We start from the raw sequence: 25,559 nt of genomic DNA, 5'->3' as shown, positions 1-25,559 counted from the left end.
TGCCCTTGTCTTTATGACACTATCTCTGTGCCCCTGTCTCAGTGACTCTGTCCCTGTTTTTATGACACTATCTCTGTGCCCTTGTCTTTATGACACTATCTCTGTGCCCCTGTCTCAGTGACTCTGTCCCTGTCTTTATGACACTATCTCTGTGCCCCTGTCTCAGTGACTCTGTCCCTGTCTTTATGACACTCTCTGTGCCCCTGTCTCAGTGACTCTGTCCCTGTTTTTATGACACTATCTCTGTGCCCTTGTCTTTATGACGCTATCTCTGTGCCCCTGTCTCGGTGACTCTGTCCCTGTCTTTGTGACACTCTCTGTGCCCCTGTCTCAGTGACTCTGTCGCTGTTTTTATGACACTATCTCTGTGCCCTTGTCTTTATGACGCTATCTCTGTGCCCCTGTCTCGGTGACTCTGTCCCTGCCTAAGTTGCTATCTCAGTAACTCTGCCCATCTCTTCACTTCTACTGTTTCTACTGCTTTCAGCCCCACTCTCTCTTCCTCTTTCTTTTCCTCTCTGCCCATCTCTCTCCATTCTCAGATCCTTTCTCTCATTTTCCTCGCACAGTTTCTCTAGCCGCCGCCTTCCAACTAACTCTCCTTCTGCATCTCTCCCTCACTGTGCCTTTCCTATCCCTTTCTTCTGTGCTGTCCTTTGTCCCTTCCTTTTCACCTATGCCTTCACCTGCCTTTCTTCCGTCCTTTGTCTTCTTCCTTCTCTTCACCCCCCCCCCCCTCCTTCTTTTCCTCCCACCTCCCTCTGTCCCACAGCCTCCCGCTCTTCATCTCTCTGGGTTTCAATAAGCAGGTTCCCCAGGCTGTCTGTGCAGGTTGCTCCTATATCCAGTAGGAGCTGAGCTGTATCTGGGCCCATCGGAGCCTCACTCGGCTCTCCAAAGCGTTCCTGCGCTCGCTGTTCTGTTGCCATGGAAACTGCCGGCATGTCCCAGATGTGGCGAACTTTGAAGTCCGAATATGATGGAACCGGCCCAAAAATAACCAAAAAGCGAAAAGAAATGAGGGGGGTGGGGAGGGAAAGAAAATAAAGAGGCGACACGTCTGGGGGCTTCTTAAGGTGGATCTGCTGGTGCCAAGCTCTTGTAATCATAGATTATCTTCACGTGCATGAATAGACAGACGCACATGATATTTGAGCTTTGGTGTGTGCATCAGATAATTATGATTTATACACTCAGAATGTTAACAAAAGGTTATGCAGTAGAGCTGATATTTATAGAATATAATAGGCTATATCTCACCTGCCTTATTATGTGTGTGTGTGTGTATATAAATATATATACATACATACATACACATACACACACACACACACACGTGTATAAATATATAGGTCTGTGTCTCTCTCTCTATATATATATTTATCTGTAGATATAGAAAAATAATTTTATTTCAAATAAGAGAAGAAAAACACCATAGATTTAATTAATTTACATTTAGGCACTTAGGCCCCCGAATCATTAAGCGTCGTTAAATCAGGGAAATAGCACAAAGTGACCTGAAACAGGAAGAGGCATTGTTCTCCCTGAGTCACCGCCCTATTCACTAGCTTAATTAGATGCAAAAACAGCCAAGCTTGAAACCATTCAAGTAGACATTAAGGTCAGGTTTTTTCAGGCTGACGTGTGTTCTTCATCTAAAGCAGGGAGGCTCAACTCCAGTCCTCAAGCCCCCCCTCAACAGGTCAGGATTTCCCTGCTTCAGCACAGGTGGCTCAATCAGAGGCTCAGTATTCAAGTTGAGCACCCCTGATCTAAAGTGGGGTCACGCCCACCTATTCTCTAAAATGGGGCTTGGATGGGGGTAGATTTTCAAATATATCGTAAACCTTTTAATAGCCCACGTGTCCAGCTACATTTTTTAATAGGAGTTTGAAATATAAAGAAACACTGTACACAGCTTTTCAGATGCAAGTTATGTATTTATTTATTTAAACTTTTAGTATCTAGGTCAATTTTTTTCAACCAGGGTTCTTAGGGACGCGTGTGTTCCCCAGGTGTCCCTAATGGATTTCCTGCAATGTTTCGGTCATTTGAAAATTGTACTAAATACAGAAGAATTTACATTCTATATCTGATCTCAGACGCGCTATTAGAGAAGGTCGGGGTCCCTTACAATGCATGTGATCTCAGACGCGCTATTAGAGAGGGTTGGGGTTCCTTACAATGCATCTGATCTCAGGCGCGCTATTAGAGAGGGTTGGGGTTCCTTACAATGCATCTGATCTCAGACGCGCTATTAGAGAGGGTTGGGGTTCCTTACAATGCATCTGATCTCAGATGCGCTATTAGAGAGGGTCGGGGTTCCTTACAATGCATCTGATCTCAGATACGCTATTAGAGAGGGTCGGGGTTCCTTACAATGCATCTGATCTCAGATGCGCTATTAGAGAGGGTTGGGCTTCCTCAGAATTTCACAGAGGGTTCCTTAACCAAGAAAAAGTTGGAAACCACTAATCTAGGTATTTTCCCACTCCCATGCCCTGGTGGGTGTGGATGGGAGTAACACCATGTTTAGGTATGAATGAAATAGCGTAACATTATCTCCCAGCGTTATCCGTAATGGCGTTTAGTGAATATGGTATGCTTATGAGTACGGCACGTTATTTCTAACGCCATATTTTTTTTATAGGAATAAAGCGGAGTTAAGATGACGTTATTAACTGTGCTGCCGTTAACATGACTAACTTGGGTTAAGATCACGTTAAATAGCCGAACGGTGCTTAGTGAATCTGGGCCTAACAGATAGGGTAGGCTCGGCTTCCACGGCTTCACAATACATCGTTAAGGAATACCGCAATTCTTAAAAGGTTGCAAACCACCATGTGCTTTAGGAGAAGTAATGATTTCTTCTGATAAAAGCATTCATCCGACTTGCATTAAACTGATTTATGCGTACGCAAGGCATGTCATCATTAAAATATGTGTGCATACAGTATAATATAGTGTAATAGTTATACAAACGGCTTTATTGGTTCTGACGATCTGTCGCTGAGTTTCAGGCTTGGATAACTTTTATTGCGTAAAGGTTGGCGTGCTGTACGTATTACATATGTTATGCATGAACTCTATTTATTCCAAGCTGCTACCTTTTCCGCTGCTATTCGGGTGTATGCTGTATAATATTTGTCTGTTTTATGGATGTTTTTTTTTTTTTTCTTTGTTAATGCAATTTATGTTAATTTAACACCAAATATGACATAGTTGTAGATATACTCATTTTTTGGGGGTGGGGGGGGGATTGGGGTGCTCTTGTGTGCTGCTGTTTGGCTAAATTGGCTGATGACTATTATCCCAAGATTCCCACCACGCTATGGATGATCCTGTTTAGTACAGGACAATCCTGTCCACCTTTCAGTTGGGACATTGGCATGGAGAAAGTGCAGAGAACATCACTCATGCTCATGCTTCCACAGCCTATAATGTACGTGACAGCAGGCGCAGCATGGCCAGCTACACTAAGGGTCCATCCAGCTTGCTGCCCTTGCCCGTCAAGATGGCTTCCCAAAGGGTTAACTTGGGCCATCTCAGTGTGTCAAAAGGGCCAACCTGGTCATAGCATGTTAAGTGATGTTGTTCTGTGTTGTTACTTTGTAAACGCCCTTGTCTGTGGGACTCGTGTGGCTGGGCTTGCATCAGAGCGCCGAGTGATGGGCACACAATGAGTCAGAGTGCTGGCCTTGGCGTAGGCCAGGCGGAATGTTAAGGGAGTTGGGGTGGGAAGTGCCTGCCCGCTTACTCGAAGCTGGAGCATTGTGCTCTACCCCAGGGGTGCGTAAACTTCCTGTGCTGCACCCCCCCTGCCTGCGCTCCCCCTGGGTCGCGCCAACCCCCCTACCTTAAATGCGACGTCATGTCACGTGATCCCGTGGAGTCATTTGACGCCCGTCGCCATGGAGACGTGTGGACCGAAGCCTGGTAACCGAGTTTACAGAGGCCTCGCACTGAAGAGTGCAGGGCTTCTGTAACCGCCGCGCCCCCCAAAAAACCTCAGGGGGCTGCGCCCCCCAGTTTGCACCCCCCCTCGCTCCTGAATGGTCAGCAGCTGGTCTTCCATGTTTCAGATGGAGGCTCAAAGTATAAGAGCTGATGCTGCTCACAACTCATTAGTAGTTCATGGTTGGTTTGAGTGTAAAGAGACCAACTAGAAAGTGAATTGTGGACCAGAGGCAGGTATCCCGAGTTACTGGGATACTCTGACGGACGGATCAAGGCAGCATACTGGGTAAGCTAGCCCCAGCAGTGCCCACTACCTAGCGAGCTAGGAGTACTGTGTACCCTGTGTTTGTGGTAACTATTGCCCTGCGTTGCTCCATGTTGGCTCCAGACAGAAGAGACCTACGTTATTTAACTCTCTCATTCTGCCTGGTGTTTGCAATCCCTGTTAAAACACTGGTCTACCGTGACAATACACTGCTTTCTTTTCATTATATGTATGACCGGGTTTTCAGATCTTCTGCACAGCAGTTACAGGGCAGTCCCTCCTAGGACCAAAGTGAACTAAGGATATATTGTTATATATCTATATAGCTGTGTTATATAGTTTCAATGCAGGTGTTAATATTTTCATATTATGCAAAATCTAGGGGGGTGGTTACAATCTTTATCTCGTGCCTTTTGGTGATAAGACTGTTTACCTGTTGCTTTGGGGGTTGACTTTCTGCTCTGTTCTTTGTTTGCAAAGTAATTGTAAAGTCCTCACTAATCAAACAGGTAAGGTAAGCACCAGATGCACTGTACAGCCTGCTTGAAGCCAGGGTCTCAAAACAAATGCATCAAAATATAAGGTTTTATATTTAACACGCGTGGATGCTGTTAACGTTTACATGTGGTCTGTGGTCTACTTTGTGTGTGTTAGTCTTTAGCGGTGCTAGTAGCCATATTGGTCCAAGAAAGAGCTAGATACTTTGTAGGTTGTGATACCTTTTTAACGGAGCAACATATTAATCATACAAGGTTTTCTTGTATATAAGCTCTCGAGGCTGCAAATGTCTCTTCATCAGATATGATCTCTAAACGAGATGGGAGGCTTAAAGCAGCAATACTACATCCCCCCCCTTTTCTTTCTTCTTATTTGTATATGTAAAGCATGTGACAATGTATAATTCTACATTCTTACCTAATGCCGGTAATCGTTTGGTGCACCAAATCTGTCCAAGTCCTGATTGACCGCCTTCTGACTTTGTGCCGATGTATGTAACATTACTAAGTGTAACACATTATTGTTACCGCTTTCAGAGGAATCACAGTCTGCTGTTTTGGAACATAGTAACTAATTTGTTTGTGATACTTTGTTGCCAAAGGGCAGCGCTCAAAAAGGTTTGTGTCAGAGCCCGTTTCAAAAGAGGAAGTGGATATGACTTTGTAGCACCCAAAGCATGATCAGTACATTAAAAAAAAAATGATTAAAAGTGGCATAAGGGGTTAAAAAGGAAATGCAGACAGAATTACAGAATAATTTATTTAAAAATAAATGATATAAAGATTTTTCAAGTTTTGCTGCTTTAAATACATAGCACACGAGGTCCATCACAGCCGGGGTCGTCGTCTCTAAATGATGTGTTCAGTAAATTAACATACTGTAGCCGTTGTATTGTCCTCCGGGTGTATTCATCCATGGATGAGGATACCTGTAAATACACAGAGGCTGCTCCGTCATCAGCACGGGGTGCGAGTAGGGCTGTGCGGTGGTCGTGAATACCAGTTGACCGGTGCGCCTTTTGACCTCTGCCTCTCTGCCCCTCAGTCCCCATCGATCCCGCGCACGGGATGCAGGTCCTGTATGTCTTTGTGGATATAAAGATCGACACGTCGCACTTTGTGGATACCGTACGATTCAACTTCCCCGGCGGAGCCTCCCTGGCCTTCGTCAGCACGATCCAGTTTGTGTCCGCACTGCAGGTAAACTGAACGGGCACGCCTTTTACGTGAGCCAGTTGGGAGTCCACCAGGAAGCCCTTCTGTAGGGGAGAGAATAGGGAAGGGTGGGGGTGATCTTTGGATTGTGGGGTAAGAGTGTGTGCCAGTTTCAGCTCCTATTGATCTGGGGTATATTTTTGAGCCACAGGCACCTACCATTGGATTGTAAGTTCTCCCATGGTGTGGGGGAGTCCAGATATTGGGAAACCCTGTACAGGCATAAGCCCGCATTAACGTACGCAATGGGACCGGAGCATGTATGTAAAGCGAAAATGTACTTAAAGTGAAGCACTCCCTTTTCCCCACTTATCGATGCATGTACTGTACTGCAATCATCATATACGTACATAACTGATGTAAATAACACATGTGTAACAGGCTCTATAGTCTCCCCGCTTGCGCACAACTTCGGTGCAGGTAGGGAGTTCAACTTTGCTGTTCAGGACGTGCTGACAGGCGCATGCGTGAGCTGCCGTTTGCCTATTGGGCGATATGTACTTACTCGCGAGTGTACTTAAAGTGAGTGTCCTTAAAGCGGGGTATGCCTGTATACAGAAATTGCAGAGCATCACGAACTAGCAGCAAAAAAAAAAAAAAAAAGGATGCCTTTAATTCATACCATGTTAAAACACAAGAAGCAGCCACTGAGCATTCAAAACAGGTCTCATGACATATTGAGGGAAAAAATGAATCTTCCACCATGGTCACTATGAACAGTATAATATTGAGGTTCAAAGCCAAAATCAAGGTTTTCATTTATACCACTACCCTATTACCCACGACACTGTCTCTTTGTGATGAGTATGCCTGTAAATTCTGACTAGAAGATTTGGCCCAAAGGTAACCCCTCGGGGGGGAGAGGGACTGGCGGGGCTTTGGACTCGCAATGGGTTGCCGTGTCCTCGGGCAGCGAACCTGTGCAAGTGTAAATCGTGGGAACACTGATCATTTGCACAGAGAAAGGGAGTGTGTCCTAACCAAGACCGGCTTCCAATAGAGAGTCCTTCTCAAGAGCCTGCCACGGAGTTCCTGTTTTAATTAACCACGGAAGAGAGAAATATGTGTATAAGCCTTTTAAATGTGACAGAGGCAGATGAAAAACAAGAGAGAGAGAAAAAAAGAACCATTGTATGGCGCAGACAAATGATATAAAAGGCAGTTGGTGCCATATTTAACGAAGTGGCTCTAAGCCGTAAGACACATTGCTGCTCCGTAAAACACCCCCCTGTCCAATCAAGGGAAGGGGGGGCTGCAAGGGATTTTACAGCATCAGAATATGTTTTATGTCTTGGCACCATTTAGTAGATATGGTGTTTTGATCTTTAGGCATAAAAGCTAGTTTATCAAATCAAACATTTCAAGGGTTCCAGTCTTCTTCATCAGGAATGTGTCTGCTCGGATCTGCCACAGAACAAATCAACTGGTCACGTGGCCGTCATAACAGAAAGGTCAAAAATCTCCTCTATTTTTATTTTTTATTATATATCAAGAGAAATAATCAGTCCCATCCAAAGCATTTGTCACGGAATCCAAGAGAAGAAAAATGGTCTGTAGAAAAACGACCTTTCCAAATAGTTATTGCACAATTACCAGGCATAAAGTTAGAGGAGGAAATCGGTGAGCGCCAGGTACTTGCAGGTCATATATATATGTATGTATGTATGTGCTGTTGCCTTTTTGTCACCTTTGCTGTTGGTAACGTATGCTTTACTTATCTTATGGTACAAGCACCGGCCTAATACTTAATTAATGCAGGAGTGCCGGATATCGTGTGTGTGTGTGATAAAGTTTTATTAAACAAGCGACGGTCCGGTTTAATCTAGAACTTTTCTTGAGGGGCAAAAAAGACCAATACGACGACCAAACGTAAGATGGGATGATGACATCAGAAAATATGCTGGAGCAGTGTACGTGGAGAAGAGCGGCTTCCAACCGCAGGACCTGGAAGATCATTGAGGAGCCTTCATCCAACAGTGGGCCAACAAAGGCTGAAGATATATATATATATATAGATATACTGTGTGTGTATGTGTGTATGTGTGTATGTATATATATACACACACACACACACACACACACGTGTGTGTTTGTATATACTGTAGATATTTGATGTGTTCCTTGGACTTGGTGTATCCTCAATGCAGCAGCCAGAAGTCTCCAGCCATCACCTTCTTGCACTATATATATATATATATATATATATATATATATATATATATATATATATATATATATATATATATATATATATATATATATATATATATATATATACAGTGGTTGACAAATCACCAAAAAATCTACTCGCCACACAAAAAAAAAAATTTCTCGCCACCTAGTACCAAACGTGTGCTGCTTGGGCCAATATTTACTCGCCCGGGGGTTCAATCCACTCGCCCGGGGCGAGCAAATGTATAGGTTTGTCGAACACTATATATATATATATATATATATATATATATATTTTTTTGTGTGTGTGTGTGTGTATATTTATATATACATTTATTTATTTATTTATTAACTGAGGGGTCCTGAAGAACTGAACTGTGCTATTTTCAGCCCTGGAAACACCCGGGTTTTTGAAATATTTGGCTTTTACTTTACCATTTAAAAGACATTATAATAACACAGGATACCAGCGGTGTGACCGATCGATGAAATCTGCAGTGGCATGTTTCCAGATCATTCCAAACCCTCTCTTTTGAAAGGGGCCTTTCGTGCTGTTCCTTTACTATAATGAACAAGGCATCTTTCTGTAGAAGGAAACCAAATACATGTACAGTAGGGCCCCGCTTCTCGCCGGCCGCTGATACGGCGGTACCGAGAAGGGGGCCGCCATGTCTGCGAATGCGCAGAGCGGGGAAGTCAGAGGTCGCGCATGCGCAGAACGGGCGGTTGCCGCGAATGCGCATGCGCAGAGTGAAGGTTGCATGTGCAGAAGGGAGGAATTGCCGGTTTGCACATGCGCACACGCCAAAAATTGCCAATTCCGCTTTACAGCGATTTTCGTTTTGCAGTGGGCCCTTAGAACGTAACGCGCCACATGCCCGGGGCCCTCCTGTATTTAGATTTCAGTTCTCCTACCATGAAAGATTGTTGCCATTTACAGTAATCATAGTTAGCAGAGAGGTGCCAACTAGTGCAAATTCACTTTGCCTATGTTAAAGCAGCAGTCCAAGCCCACATTTTTTGTTTTAATCTAATTTTTTCCCCCTTTAATATGTGCATCAATGCAATCCACACATAAAGTAATTAGCTAAGTTGCCGATCGATCCGTTCTCCTGTGATCGATCAGTGAATATTCGGCTCGGGGGTTCCCTAAATGGCTGTCAGAAGAGGACCAAAGATGCAAAGTTCTGTGGGGAAGATCATGTGACCGACCAGGCAGTCACTAGATACAATTGGTGCACTTCTAGAGAGAGGGCAGGACTCAAAAATGGGTGTGCCTGAGCCTGTTTCAGAAGAGGAAGGGGATGTGACTTTGTAAATGGTTGGGCCCAGTGATTTAGACCGGCGCTAAACAAACAGTGCTGGTAATTAAGGTGATAGATACACATATAAGGTGAAATATAAGGTGTAACAGAAACAGATTCTCAACCTTCAAGTCCTTGCTCCTGAGGAAGCTGTGGTTAACACAGCGAAACGCGTAGAGCCATCTTTGAGCCGTCTGCAGCCTGTACAACTGCTGAGAAACTGAGAAACTGAAGGTGCCGAGTTTGCTGCTTCTCCCTGCTGCCAGCTTCCGTGTGTTCCATACCGGAAGTAGTCACCCCCGTACCGGCTGTGACGTCACACGCCATCCACCGCGATCCGGCAAGGATCATTTGGAAGTGTAGCAGCAGAAGGTCCATCTACCAGCGCTCTACTGCCTCAAGAAAACGTTATGTGTACATATACTATGTACTTATTGTGAGTACGATTCCTACACTGTTTTTTAACTTATAAAATTGAATACTTTGATCTACACTATGGTCTCCCCTTGTTTTTCCTTGGTACCCCTACCCGAGTGAGATCTCCCCTGCATCACCAGTCGTTTGGGCTCCTGCAACTGCGGTGTATCACGTACCTGTTGACCTGTTCAATGCTGATTATACCACTTACCTGTTGTAAGTAGGCATTTTATAGAGCCAAGATCGTCTCTGTATTTAACATTTTTCCATTATACTGCACAATATTTTTTTGTATTTTCTATTTTTGTGGTGTTCCTGTTACCATCGCTCCCTTCCAAAAACACCTGTGTCTACTTTGTAAATGGTTGCCATAGAAACAAAAATGCTTGTTGCACTATAATACATTAAACATTTCAGTCAGAGTTATTTAAAAAAAAACATGCTACAATTTTTTTCTCATAGTACGGATCTGATTTTTTTTTTTTTTAACAGACACGTAGAATATTGCTTGGTCTGCAGCTTTAAGCTCGAAGGCACTAGTACTTTTTAACCTAAAAAATGTAGGGGCGAAATTGAAATTTTCGATCAAACTTTGTCATTTTTATTTTTGTCCCGAGTTGACAAAATATACGCTGAATGTGTGGTTTTTGCAGGAGAAGCATCGAGCCATATTTTAGCCGGTGCAGATTTTTACTTGGTGAACTCCCAGCAAATATTTTAAAAGTTAAATTGGCGAATGGCATCGCAGGCGGATTTGCCAGTAACAAAATGTGGGCGAACGCTCCTAAAACCGCTTTCACTTCGCCTCCCCTTTCTGCGCACGGCAAAATATCCGTTGGCGAATGTTTCTACGTTGGTTGGAGCCGACTGTTTCAACATTTACTTCCTGTGCGAATGTCAAAACAAATATTCGTTTCGTTTGCCCAAGTGTGGTTTAAAGATAAAAAATGTAAAAGAGGCCGTCCTGGGACTGAGCGGCGCATATCCGCCACAGGGTAAAACACTGCATTCGCACATCTCTAGCTACTAGTCCCCCCAAGGCTGCGCTTATAGTGCGGGCGACGCGACGTCGCCCGAAAACAAACGCAATACAGGCATACCCCGCATTAACGTACACAATGGGACCGGAGCATGTATGTAAAACGAAAATGTACTTAAAGTGAAGCACTACCTTTTTTCCACTTATCGATGCATGTACTGTACTGCAATCATCATATACGTGCATAACTGATGTAAATAACACATTTGTAACAAGGTCTATAGTCTCCCCGCTTGCGCACAGCTTCGGTGCAGGTAGGGAGCTGGTATTGCTGTTCAGGACGTGCTGACAGGCGCATGCGTGAGCTGCCGTTTGCCTATTGGGCGATATGTCCTTACTAGTGAGTGTACTTAAAGTGAGTGTCCTTAAACCGGGGTATGCCTGTACTGCTGCTGCCGCGTGCAAAAACTGGTAGCTGGCAAAATTTGATTTTTCAAGGGCTGTCGCCTCATGTGACGGCCCTTGAACCAATCAAATGCCCGGAAACCAGTGACGACGACGCCCAGCGAAATATAACTTTCGCCTGTGGCGATGGGTGATGTCACCCGTCGTGTGGCCATCGACGGCACTATAAGCGCGCCCTTAGAAGCATAACCGCGCAGGCTGGATTTACCCTGGCATCACATATTCACTGTACCCGAGGTTCTCAAAACAGGTTCAGTGGACCAGGCCTGCTCAACTCCAGTCTTCAACCTCCCCCCCAACAGGTCAGGTTTCCAGGGTAGCCCAGCTTCAGCACAGGTGGTTCACTCCTATTGAGCCACCTCTGCTGAAGCTGGGACTGATTGAGCCACCTGTGCTGAAGCAAGGTATATCCTGAAAAACAGACCTGTAGGGGGTGCCAGACCTTGTCTCCGGCGTTTCTGACGTCACAGACCTGGCAACGAGACGTCATATGACTCTGCGGCGTCATTTGATGCGGCGTCGCCAGAAGCCGCCGGAAACGAGGTAAGGGAACTTACAGAGGCCTCGCGCGCTCCCCAGCATTTAATTTAAATGCTTTGGGGAAGAGTACTGGAGTTGAGCCCCTGCTCTAAAGCTTTCTCTACTTGGATATTGAACTATAGAAACTGGTGGATGAGGAGTGACTTTTGGCTTAACTAGTCTGTCCATTTTGACTACTTGCTACAAAAGTATAGATTTAAGGCCTTCTCTAGTAGGTTCTGTACCCTGCTCCCTCGTGTCTACCTTAAACATTTTTGAGTTCTTAGCCCCTGCTACTTCTGCTGGAAGGAAGTTCCATGCATTTCCTACTCTTACATTAAAAAATACTTTATATTTGACTGAGTCTATGAAATAGGACCAGGAAACCTGTTACCAGTGTTGAACAAAGGTGCTCAACCTCGGCCCTCAAGGGCTACTAAAAAGCCAGGTTGTCAAGATTTCTCTAACACATACTTAACCAGTTAAGCTTAGCTTTGAAAGTAAGGCTGTGCCTATAGTGCCGTCGATGGCGACACGACGAATGACGTCACCCGTTGCCGTCGCCACCGGCGAAAGTTATGTTCCGTCGGGCGGCGGCGGTGCGGGATTCCGGTAATTTGATTTGTTCAAGGGCCGTCACGTGACGCGACGGCCCTTGAAAAATCAAATTTTGCCGGCTGCAGGTTTTCGCTCCGTCGCTTGTCGCCGTCGCGTGCACTATAAGCGCGGCCTAAGACAACTTGCTTTTGTATGTATGGATTATGTGGTAAATTGGTGCATCACAGGGTAAGATCACAGCGAGCTTAAGTCCATTCAGAATGAATCCAGAATCCAGAACAACTGTGTTATAACAAAAATGATCACCCCAGGGCGAGCCACACAGCTACCACATAAGACATTGGTGAGACATGAATAGCGCATGGGGTGTAGGAAATAAACAATCCAGCACTAGAAAGGTAATAACAGAAGGGCTGCTGCCCTTTACCTGACTGTGTGTTCCAGATGGGTAGAATTCCTCAGCGTGCCGTCCTCAGGAGTGTAGGTCACAATGTGTAGAAGAAGGAAGGAGCACAGCCATCCGCATCCAAGGTGCAAGAAATGAATATGGGCAACTCCAAAGTGAAATAAAAAGCGGTACTTTATTTAATCAGCTTGGCAATGGGGTAGGAAAACGCACCAACGCGTTTCATCCCTCAGGACTTTCTCGTGGTTGCAGTGGTGCGTTGTCCTACCCCATTGCCAAGCTGATTAAATAAAGTACCACTTTTTATTTCACTTGGAGTTGCCCATATTCAATTTTTGCGGATGCGGATGGCTGTGCTCCTTCCTTCTTCTACATATTTTGTATGTATGGTCCTGAAAACCTGGTCTGTTGGTGACCCTCGTGGACTGACCTTGAGCTCCCCTGGTGGTAAACCATCTAGGTGAGGGAATTGGTTTCTTTAGTGCCCATTGGAAACCGTTATTTTACTAGGGAAGGCCACTAGCCTCCCCCATTGAAGGTAGAGGCTACGTCTACAGACAACTCTCCTGGTTACTTTGCCGCTCCATCCCAACAGCACTGAAGTAATTACATTGATTTGCTGCGCGCTGCCGGAAGGTTGAGAAGAAAGACTGGGCTGCTGCACAACACACAGCATTATGGGTGACACTGCATTGACCGACCGCACTCCCGTGGGCTGTGACCCTGGCTCTCTCCTCCCTGCCTTCTGTCTTCTGTGTTCAGGGGAGGTGTTAAGGTTTCATAGTCTTCCTGTCTGTGTGACATGAAGTGGCAGCGTCGTCGTACTCTCCTTTGAGCTTGTTATAGAGAAAAGGAGAGATGTGGAAGCAGAGGGAAGAGATTGATTGTTTAAATGGAAGAAGGGGGTTGACCCCCTATCATTACCAAAGGAACGAAACCCAACATTTCCGGAGATGATCCCGCATTCAAAATCCATAGTGCAAGAACAACTCCAGTTTTTTTTCCTTAGATTTGTTTCTATATTAACTTGGGTTACCGGAATCAGCAGTGTGACAGCAGCTTCTTGTTCATAGCTTGTCTGCTGTTTGGAGGTCTCTCTCTATCAGTGTCTCTCCATTTGCTTATAAGGCCTGGGACATAGTGCCCAAAACAGTGCGGAGGCGCGCTGAGGCTCAGGGAAAGCGGTGCTTTCCCTGGCCTTATAGCGCGCAGTCCGTGGGCGTGTCGGGGGCGGGTCTGGGGGCGGGCCAGTGACGTCACAGAGCTGGTTCGCCCTCATTGGGCGAACCGCTCACGTGACCGGCCCTGCGCTCCGGCAAGCAGGAAATTTTCAAAACTCCGTCAGACACACGCTTCCCCAAGCGTGCGGACGCGTGCGCGAGCCCCTGCTAAAGCCGCTCTCATTGCGGCTGCAGGGGCTCAGTGCCGAGCAGCAGCGCGCCTCAGCACGGGACCATGCCCGAGTCCTAAGGTAAACACACATCTCACAAATACACCTCCAATCTCTCTGCCCTCCTGCTTCCATAGATGACTTGCTAGTCAGTGTCCTTGTCCATATACTGTAGGTCAGGGGTTCTCGTCTCCAGGTATCAAGACTCCCCAAAAGGTCAGGTTTTCAGCATATCCCTGCTTTAGCAAAGGTAGCTTAATCAGCCCCTTCTTCAGCACAGTCTTTGACTGAGCCACATGTGCTGAAGCAGGGATGTCCTTAAAACCTGTTGCGGGGCAGGGGGTCTTGAGGTCTGGAGTTGAGCACCCTGGCTCTAGGTTTAAGGGTTATTCTTGACGCCACTATTGTTGCATCTTGGCTGTTGTCCCAGACTCTGAATATTGCTAAATTCTTGGTCAGTCCGGGACAACCGGTTATTAGCTATTTCTCCACTTTGGGATATTAACCCCTTCGCCGTCAATAACACACAGACTGCATTGCATGTTTACAAGTCCAGATTCTGGCTGTCCATGGATAAGATCTTGCACACAGTGTTTACTTTATGTCTCTAGAGTATAAAACAAGGACATTGTGATCATTGTATGTATTTATGTATTAGTCTGTCCTCATTCCAGTAAATACTTATTGGACTTGGTTACCTTTAAAAAAAAAAACGCAGTTGACAAATTCAATCCATTGAGCAGTGATTGAGCTCCAGCATCACTCCACAACGCTTTCATTTTTCATACAGTATATAGAAGAAACAAATTCTTAATCACGAAGGGAAAATAGAATCCTTTGATCTCTCATTACGAGCAGCCCACACATCGGGACCAAGAATGGCACTAAAATTGAGTTTGGTCCCTGGTCCCCAGGACTCGCTTAGCCATTTCCTTTTCGAACAATTAAGGAGCTCCTGAAAAAGCCAACCCACCAAGATCAAGATTCCCCTCTCGTAGGAATCCCACTGGGCATTATAGCCATGTCTAAGTGTATTAAGTTTCGTGTTTGTTTCACTTTATCATTTTGTGCTGGTTGTATATAAATAACCTTCTGACGGAGAGTGGGTGTTTATGAGCATTTAATCGGGCCACTATCACAGCTACGGGGCGCTATATATTCTACCTACGCGAGTACCTCCATTCTCCTTTTTATTGTGTCCTCTGAAATGAAAAAAAAAAAAGTGTTCTGTTATCTGTTTTGAGCAGCAATTGCAGAACTATCACAACAAGTTGATGGATGCTTCTTGGATTCACAGGGCTACCGTGGGGAACGGCAGTGATCAGGAGGAAGAAATATGTCTGGGGTTAGAGTTAAATTTAGAAATCTATACGACTTGTTTTGAGTTAAACGTATTATTATCTTTCTCTTGCGGATTTTCAGAGGAAGCCGAGCTGGCCACGAGAGGCCCACAAGTCGCAGTGGTCAGAGTGAGCGACTCGATATATATCACTGTTTTCTTTACAAACCAAATCTTTTTCAAAGGGCTTTTCACTCGCTAGTCTTCTAACATAAATACACCTGAACACTCGTCCATTGCGGTCTTCTGTTCAATGTTTGAGACATGGTACAATGAAGAATAGTACCACTAGTTTTGTACGGCACTTTGACGAATGAGTGTCAGGCATTATTACAGAAGACCGGCGCCTGGGCAATCGCCTGAATCTCTCATCACGCTACATACTGCCTGGTTCACCTTAGCAGCCCCAGTGCTGGCCCCAATGGCATCCAAAGGGTTAAGCACGCAAGCAAGCAAAATCCTCCACATTCTGAATCAATTCTGTTGGATTCATGTTCTTCCAAGTCCTGTGTCAGTGGGACGAACAAGAGACGTGGAGGTGGGTGGGGTGTGGGAAGAGGCAGAGAGGGAGACAGCCAAGGTAGTGAGGGGGAGGCAGAGAAAGAGGTTGAGTTTCTCAACTTGATCTGTCTCTACAGATAGCTCCACTAGTTAAAGCACAGGCACTCCAACAGCAGTCAGGTCACATGTCTGGTCCCCCATACAGGTCTAATACTCCTTTTGTCCTCACTCCAACCTCAGGCAGCTTACCAGGCTCTGCGCTCCGAGTACCAAGTGACTGTCCCACAGTGCAAGCCACTCTCACCCGGAGAAATCCTGGGCTGCACCTCCCCGCGTCTGGAGAAGTCTGTGGATGCTGTGGTGTGAGTAATACAGTATTTTCAGCACCATCTCAATGATAACACGGGAAGTGTGCCTCTAACCATGTCAATGTTCAAATCCCTCCTCCCCCCCTCCCCTCCCCTCTTCTCCCCCCTCTCCTCTCCCCCCCTCTTCTCCCCCCCTCCTCTCCCCCTCCCTCTCCCCCTCCTCCTCCCTCCCTCTCCCCCTCTCCCTCCTCTCCCCCTCCCTCCCCTCCCCTCCTCCCCCCTCCCTCCCCTCCCCTCCTCCCCCCTCCCCTCTTCTCTCCCCCTCCCTCCCTCTCCCCCTCCTCCCTCCCTCTTCCCCTCCCTCCCTCTCCCCCTCCTCTCTCCCTCTCCCTCCCTCCTCTCCTCCTCCCCCCTCCCCCAATATGTCATGGGATTTCACAGACTTAGAGGCAAGTCCATGCGACGCATTAAAAATAAGTTATAATAAAAATAATATATATTTTTATGTTTTAATAGATGCAGCTTTTGATTACGTTTATTGAAAATTAATTACCTAAGCTTCCGATCGATTAGTTCTCCCGTGATCGATCAGCAAAGATCATGCTTCCCAGGCTTCATTAAAAGGCTGCCTTTCAGTTTCAATCAACCCTTCAGTCAGTGTAACTCAGCAGCTACAATATATTCTTATATTACTACGGTAACATTATCTATTGTTACAGTTTGCAGCTCAAACTGCTGGGAACATAGGCAACAAATGATCACAAACAGGAAAGTGTTGCAAAGACCTTGCACTTCTGGGGAGGTGGGCTAAATAAAGCCTGTCATAGAAATCAAAGGATGCTCAGTATATTAAAACTCATTAAAAATGGAATTGTGTTGAATTAAAAAAAAATAATAATGTAGTAAATGTTATCTAATACTACGAAACTGATTTATTAAAAACACACGTAGAATATTGCTTACATTACTCCTTTAAATGCAGAAAACTTACTTAAATGAGGCCAGAGTGCAGTTTAGGCGTTTAGGGGTATATGAGAATAGCCTTTTTCTGCAATATAATTAAGTGAATGTTTTCATTTCCCTTTCGTTTAATATATGTGTTTATGAACATAATAGCTACAAAAGTACAACATTGGGCATCATATTATGTGAAATGTTTTTGTTGACATTTTATACAGTGATGATTTAATTTGCATTTATTTATTTTATGTATAATGGGCCAACATATTTTGGGGCGCAGTACAATGGGGGTTGTAAAACATTAACAAATAATGACTGCATTTAGCGTACACTCGTACAGTACATGGGTAATGAGTACCTTGCTCTGAGGAGCTTGCGACATAAAAGGGAGGGACGCTGTACAGTGTGGGGAGGAGGTTGGTGTGTTTCTAATAACGACTTGCTGTTAAGATAACAGCTAGGGGACTCTCCTGTGTAACAGAGGATCAGTTACACATAAGCTAACTAAGCTACAGCTTAGGGCCTCACAACATGAGGGGGCCTCGCAAAACAGAAAAATAGTCACGCATTTCACGTTTGAAAACCGGATGATAAATAAGGACGATATGGGATCGAGAAGATTCTCAATAAATATGGCCATTTTTGTTCAAATATGACCCTAAGCATCGTATGCATCGAAAGGGACAAAGTCGTCGCTTATCATTAGTAGACGTCATCAATGACTTTGCTCTCCAAAAATCCCGAAAGAAAAGGTTTTAGTATTAAAATGAATGTGATGTGCAAACACCATTCTTTTTAGCTTTACACGGTCATCTCTGTATATAACAATGCTAGTATAATGCTTCCGTTCATTTCAGTTTCATGGTTAGATTTTCAATGGTCCGTTCGGTCACAATAATAAATCTATTTCTCATTTTTGGGGCCTCTTAACCTTGACATAGGTTAGGTCCTCAGAAGGTCAAAGTCCGGCCCTGCAGACGCTAGGTGACATGGTAGAGAGAAATCTGGAAGAGGTTGCATACTGTAGGTTCCCTTGTCGTAGTGAGAACAGCATATATTTATCTTCTCTTTCGTGCTGGCGAGAATGGAGTTTTTTGTTGTTGTTGAAACGCCTTCTCTTTGCACGGCAATGGTTTTCAGGTCCTACTGGCGGTGATCATAGAAAAACCAGACGAGAAATGCTACCATTTGCAGATAAACTTGTGTCTTCATGCTGCAATAACATTGAACCTCTGTGAGAAGGGCACTACAATTGCTATAACTTTGATTGTAAGCTCTTGAGTCTGGGATTTCTTCCATGGTGTTGCCCCATTGAAGGTTGGTGCTCCCACCCTCATACAGGTAGTCCTCGTTGTCCAACGTTTCACTTTACAATGAATGGCGTATCCAACGCTTTACAACGCAACCCTTTGGGACGTTTGTCGACGCCGTATTCCGTTACCCAACGCTCCCCGACACTAATTAACATGGGACTCACTTTACAACGGTTTCACTACCCAACGCTACTTCCAGAACGGATTCCGTTGGATAACCGAGGACTGCCTGTATATGTACAATCATTCCCTGTGATGTATGTGCTAATTCTCTAGAGCAGGGCTGTGCAAACTTTCTGCGCTGTGCCCCCCTGCATGCTCTCCCCCAGTGTCGCGCCCCCCCCCCCCTTACCTTTAAACCGCTGTCAAATGACGCCACGTAATTTGATGCATCACCCGACGCTGGCTGAATTCAGGAAGGTGAGTTACAGAGGCCTCACGCTGAAGAGCGCGGGGGCGCTGTAACCCGCTGCACCCGACCCAAAAAATCTCGCGCCCCCCAGTTTGCGCACCCCTGCGCTAGTGCGCTGCATACAGATTTGCCAGTATTTCATTTGTGTATAGAAATGATCTTTCTCGGAGACTGCAACAGCACGGAAGCCTCTGCCTCCCAATATCATATCATTATTTTATTATTTACATTAATATTTAGCACCATCGATTGATGTGCAGAGTGGCAAGGAGAGCCAGTCTGCAATATATCACAGTTAACCAATAACACACCCTTTTAAAAGGATATGATGCAAAACTATACAGGCATACCCCGCATTAACGTACGCAATGGGACCGGAGCATGTATGTAAAGCGACAATGTACTTAAAGTGAAGCGCTCCCTTTTTCCTACTTATCGATGCATGAACTGTATGGCAATCGTCATATACGTGCATAACTGATGTAAATAACACGTGTAAAAGGCTCACATTGCGCACAGCTTCGGTACAGGTAGGGTGCCGGCATTGCTGTTCAGGACATGCTGACAGGCGCATGCGTGAGCTGCCATTTTCCTATTGAGCGATATTTACTTACTCGCGAGTGTACTTAAAGTGAGTGTCCTTAAACCGGGGTATGCCTGTATTGTGCAGTGGGAAAAAGGGGAATGAATCCAAGTAAATAATGAGAACAACAAAAATCACTGACACAGTTAAATGGCAAAACAAAGAAATATATTCCACCGTTCGGAAACAGAAAACCTGGTTACCGGCGGTTCGGCCTTCTCACCAGGACTCTTCATTTCGTTCACCAGGGATATGACTTTCTGGGTGTACAGATGTCACAGATGTTGTTGCTCCCGTTAATGCGTCAGCGTCGCACAAATAACGCGTGTGTCGAGGAAGGGGGCGTGCGTCACCCTTCATTTCCATGGAGCTGCAGTAAAGATCGTGTCAATAACGTCTGCTACGTCTGTATCCTTCTTTGGGCAGAATGAAAGCCGCAGAACGGGCTACGTTGCGTTTTCAAATTTTTTAATTTTTATTACAGGAGTGAAGCAGGGGGTCTCCGGATCTGAACTGTGTTTATTTCAGCTCCGGGAACCCCCTGCTTCCTGAGATACTTACCTTCATAGCGGTGCCGGTATCCGTGCAGTCAGAGACACTGTGTGTCTAATCTTATGGCGGCGTTTAAATGTCCAGTGTGACCAGGACATTGAAACGTCACAGGGATACCCGCAGCAAGTATCTCTGGAAGCAGGGGGTCCCCGGAGCTGTACTGAACACAGTGCCAGGGACCCCGTGCTGCAAACCTTCACATTTGTCAAACGCAATGCAGCCTGTTCTGCTGCCTCAAAGCACCCACTTTATATAGTGGTCGTAGTCCAAGAAAAAAGGGTCTGAGAGGTTATCTGCAGCAAGTGTAGGATGGCAGAAAAAATGAGTTAAGTCTCTCCTAATTTAAACATCCTCCTTTGTTATTCCTCTGCCTTTCTCTCGCTTCCTCCTCTTTCGTGCTCATACTTTTGTTCCGTTTTATGTTATCTTATTTCTTTCTTGCTCTATCGCTCTCCTTTCCTTCATTTCCGCTCTCCCCCCTCCCCTCCCCTCACGTTGGCTATATTTTCTAAAGCGTAATGGCCCTTTCAGATGCAATTCCCACAATATGACCTATTTTAATAGTGAGCTCCATATGAGGCCCTTTGAAAGTAGCTTACCAACCTTTACATAGGCCCAAAGCCTGCAGTATAGTGTCCACACTTCAGATGCTGTTCCGTCTCTTCTCCACCAGGCTGCACAGGGTTTGGGCTCATTTTTTTCCCCCGGACAAAAATACACTAATTTCAGTGCCAGGAGCGATCACATGACGCCCCTGGTCCCCAAATACAGGAAACTGACATGAAGGGGGGACCACTTCTGTATCAATCGGGCTGGCTGCTCTGTTGGAGCTATTAGCCCATAGAACAGGGGTGGCCAACTTCAGTCCTGCGGGGCCACCAACAGGTCAGGTTTTTAGGATATCAGAGTGATTGAGCCACCTGTGCTGAAGCAGGGTTATCCCTAATACCTGGCCTGTTGGTTGGCCCCTTGAGGACTGGAGTTGGCGACCCCTGGGCTAGAAAGTGAGCATATGCCCATAATGTATTATGTACCTCGTACAGCATAAGGAATCCAGGCCATGTCCACCATGGGGGCACTGAAAAGGTTAACAAAATATCAGTAGGCAAGGGAACAAATTATTGACGGCCATTCCCTAGAACCGCAGCTAACAATTCATTGCGTCTTGTGCACTTTAGTGACTCTACCCTAATGTATCTGCCTCTTACTCCCTATTCCAGATCTCTTTCTCTGTGCCTTACTCTTTTTCTGCTTCTCTTTCTTCCTTTGGCCAGTCCTCTGTGTCTCTGCTTATTTCTCTCTTTCCCTTCTCTCCGGGCGAGTCCCGTTCCCAGCTTGCTTACCCTGTCCTCTCACACTTCTTGTCTCACAGGCCATGAATTTACCATGCCCCCCCCCCCCCCCCCCCCAGGACCTCTGCCCCCCCCCAGGACCTCTGCATTGACGAGCAACGTCCGGCTGTACGCCGATACGCACCTAATCAGTCTGGTGCCAGATTCTCCGCACACTTTCGCCGAGTTGTGAGCAGAGTTTTCAAGCAGTTCAACGTGCACCAGATTCCATTTTTTGAAGCAAAAGGGTCAGAAAAGGGCAGTTGTCCAGATGAATGAGGTAGAGGTAGTTATGAGGATGGGGGGGGGGGGATGTAGAAAGGAGTGACGCTGAGCACTGACTGACCCTCACAGGCTATAAATAGCTTGTTATGAGAGCGGGGCGCTGTTTCCGGCTGTAATTGAGCCTTTTAGAGACCTGTTACAATTTTAATGTGTGGTGAGTCTGAATTAGAGGATGAGTCTGGCATTATAATGGCAGGGAAGGGGAGGGGGGGAGATTGGGGGCAGAGGCACTCACTGCAAATCTTACCCACCCTGCAAGCCAGTGAGGTGTGTGTGGAAAGTTTGAAAGGATGTTGTCCGATCAAAGCACATTAAGCGTGACCACAGGCGTCAGGGGGGTAACGCGAGAGAGAGGAGAAGGGGAAGGCATAGCATTTCCCTCGCGCTCATTTATGTTCACGGTTTTATTCCCTCTAGTTATTCCTTTTCCGTGTGACTTTTTTCCACTCCCACTACTCGTTCCATTGTGTTTTTTTTTTGTGTGTGTGTTTTTTTAAGTAGCACACACCCTGCTGTGCTGCTAATTCTTCCTCCTTTCACTCCTATGCCCACTCCGTCTCTATAATGTTTATTTCATCCTACGGACTCTCTTGACTTGTTCCCCATCTGCTTGTTTCTGCTACTGTACCTCTCTGTTCCTCGCCTGCTCCCGTTCTCCGTTGCTACAATCCTTTATCCGAGTCCTGCTCATCCTTCTCTCGGTCTCGTTTCCCCTACCTTATACCCTTTCCCCTTTCACTGCCATAGGGGCTACCAACATATTATGGCAGGGGGCCTCAACCTTTTTTTTGAGTACTGGCAACCCTCACTTATCCCCTTTTTACTTGGACGCATACACCAGGGGTGCGCAAACCTCGGGGCCGGGAGATTTTGTGTGGGGGGCGGCGGTTGCAGAGGCCTCCGCGCTCTGCCCCAAGGCATTTAAAGTAAATGCCGGGGGACCGCGTGAGGCCTCTTCAACGACTTACCATGATTCAGCCGGCTTCGAGACGCGTCTCCATGCAACGTGGCATCAAATGACGCCACGTGGTCACGTCACATGACCCCGAGGCGTCATTTGACGCCGCACTAAGGTAAGGGGAGAGCAGGCAGGGGGGCGCAGCAACAAAAGTGCGCACTCCTGGCATACACACTACTAATAATAAACACCACATTTACCGGGCCCTTCTCTTACCCTACAAAAAGCACTAGTCTCCCTCCCTCGCCCCACACACACAGCCATCACACTCTCCTCCCCACACACACAGCCATCACACTCTCCTCCCCACACACACAGCCATCACACTCTCCTCCCCACACACACAGCCATCACACTCTCCTCCCCACACACACAGCCATCACACTCTCCTCCCCACACACACAGCCATCACACTCTCCTCCCCACACACACAGCCATCACACTCTCCTCCCCACACACACAGCCATCACACTCTCCTCCCCACACACACAGCCATCACACTCTCCTCCCCACACACACAGCCATCACACTCTCCTCCCCACACACACAGCCATCACACTCTCCTCCCCACACACACAGCCATCACACTCTCCTCCCCACACACACAGCCATCACACTCTCCTCCCCACACACACAGCCATCACACTCTCCTCCCCACACACACAGCCATCACACTCTCCTCCCCACACACACAGCCATCACACTCTCCTCCCCACACACACAGCCATCACACTCTCCTCCCCACACACACAGCCATCACACTCTCCTCCCCACACACACAGCCATCACACTCTCCTCCCCACACACACAGCCATCACACTCTCCTCCCCACACACACAGCCATCACACTCTCCTCCCCACACACACAGCCATCACACTCTCCTCCCCACACACACAGCCATCACACTCTCCTCCCCACACACACAGCCATCACACTCTCCTCCCCACACACCTGAAACAAGTCTGCTGCTCGGCGGGTGCGCTCTGCTCTGTTTGGAGATGAGGCTTTTCTCTCTCTCCTCTGTGCTGGGCTGAGAGAGGAGAGGCAGATCGCAGCTTCTACGTCTCCAGGCAGCGCGGGAGGTGCCCGCTGAGCAGCCAGCGGAGTTTTGTCCCCTGGGGTCGTGGGATGCGTGGCAGAGGGTCATTTCTTCTTGCAATCTGTTCGGCCCACTGCCATTTGACTTTCTTCCCCCTTGTGGTGATGTCGCAGACTTTGGTTTGGTCTCTTTTTCCTGTCTCTTCGGGTTATGCCCGGTATACTGTTCATCTTTCCATACTTCTTTGAGCCGTCTGAAGCTTCTGAATTGGCCTCGCCATTAGGGTCCCAGATTCATATCCATACGGGAACACAGGCAGGACGCACTGGTCTAAAACTTTCCTTTGGAGGCTCAGTGGGTGGTTCCCTTGTAAGATTGTCTTGTTTCATCCAAATGTGCTCCATCCTATCTCCTTCTTCTATTGAATGGTTACCATATATTGAAGCTTACCGGCCAAGGTAGACTGTCTCTGTCTTCTTCTAGTTCTATTCCACTTCCTTTTAATATTATCTATCAGTACTGCGCATAACAGCACAAATATAATCAGTATTTTACCTTTTTTTTTGTTGCTATTTTAATTTGGTTTCCATCTAGAAAACGCACCAATTAACTTTTCAGCTTCAGTATTCCTTTGTCTTTGTGCGTACACCAAAACGTGTTTAATAAATTACGTATTCATCTCCCTATTTACTCCTCTCTGCCATCGCTTTGCACCACTCTTTGGCTAATGAATGCTGTTTAATATATATATATATATATATATATATATATATATATATATATATATATATATATATATATATATATATACAGGTATATATAGCGCTGTGTGTGTATAAATAAGTATATATGCGTGTATGTGTGTGTATATATGTATGTGTGTATGTGTGTGTGTGTGTATATATATATATATATATATATATATATATATATATATATATATATATATATATATATATATATATATATATATATATATATATATATATATATATATATGTCAGTTGCTAGTCCAGACTGCCTCTCTGCCTCCTGTCATGTAAGTCCTTAGTAGGTACAGGCTGTGGCAGGCTATCCTAGGGGTATTGACCCCCCCCCCCCCCCCCCTGTGATCTATAGGAAAGTTCTAACAATACTGAGAATGTGATACGTCTGATCTGAATTTTCTTAATTTGAGTTGTTAAAAATAGAGATGTGCAAAACTATCCAGAATACAGTCTTAAAATGTTTAGTGGTTGTTGTATTTTTAAAAAAAATCAATATCCCTTTCTTGCTACATCTAGTCAAGCCTCAAAGGGCAAATGTAGCGGAATTAGTCTTAGATTTTGGTAAATAAAAACACCACATGTGAGCACATTCACACGTCTCAGACGGGTCTGCAACCCGGCTTTTCCCCATTATCTCCTAGCATACAGTGCTTCCACTGCAGCAAGGGATTCTGGGTAATGACAATCATATGAGCACAGTGTGTCACCTTTTGCTTCTCATCCATTTTAACATGGAGCCCTATAATCTTATGCCTGCCGTATTACACAGCTTTTCAGCACAAGAAGTGCATTGTCGGCAAACCAGTTAGCCAGTAACCAATGTAATGGGAAGCTGGTAAGATTTTGCAATTGCACAAGCTTCTAGCTAAGTATCACCATCGAGCGAAACGGGGTGTGGGGGCCCTATTTCTAGTCTCCGCACTAAGCGCATCTAGCAATTTTCGATAATTTCCCAAAACTAGCGTGTGATGTGAAATTGCACAGCACATTGTCTTGACGAATCTCTTGCAAACTCAGATCCAGTTCCGTTTTTATTCTGCGTCCTTCAGTAGGACAAAGGTCGCCT

General features: G+C 45.8%; 1 protein-coding gene across 1 annotated transcript in view; it reads left to right on the top strand.

Annotated features, from left to right (window-relative positions):
* DPH1 (diphthamide biosynthesis 1) overlaps positions 1-25,559 on the top strand; it is a 128,737-nt gene that overhangs the window by 93,337 nt on the left and 9,841 nt on the right. The window contains exons 5-7 of the mRNA XM_075593078.1: positions 5,765-5,919; positions 16,225-16,344; positions 18,393-18,521. Coding sequence (XP_075449193.1) covers positions 5,765-5,919; positions 16,225-16,344; positions 18,393-18,521 — 404 coding nt within the window. The remainder of the gene's footprint in view (positions 1-5,764; positions 5,920-16,224; positions 16,345-18,392; positions 18,522-25,559) is intronic.

This window comes from Ascaphus truei, chromosome 3 (assembly GCF_040206685.1).
Source record: "Ascaphus truei isolate aAscTru1 chromosome 3, aAscTru1.hap1, whole genome shotgun sequence".
NCBI classification, from domain to species: domain Eukaryota; kingdom Metazoa; phylum Chordata; class Amphibia; order Anura; family Ascaphidae; genus Ascaphus; species Ascaphus truei.
This window is presented reverse-complemented; position numbering and strand designations above follow the sequence as displayed.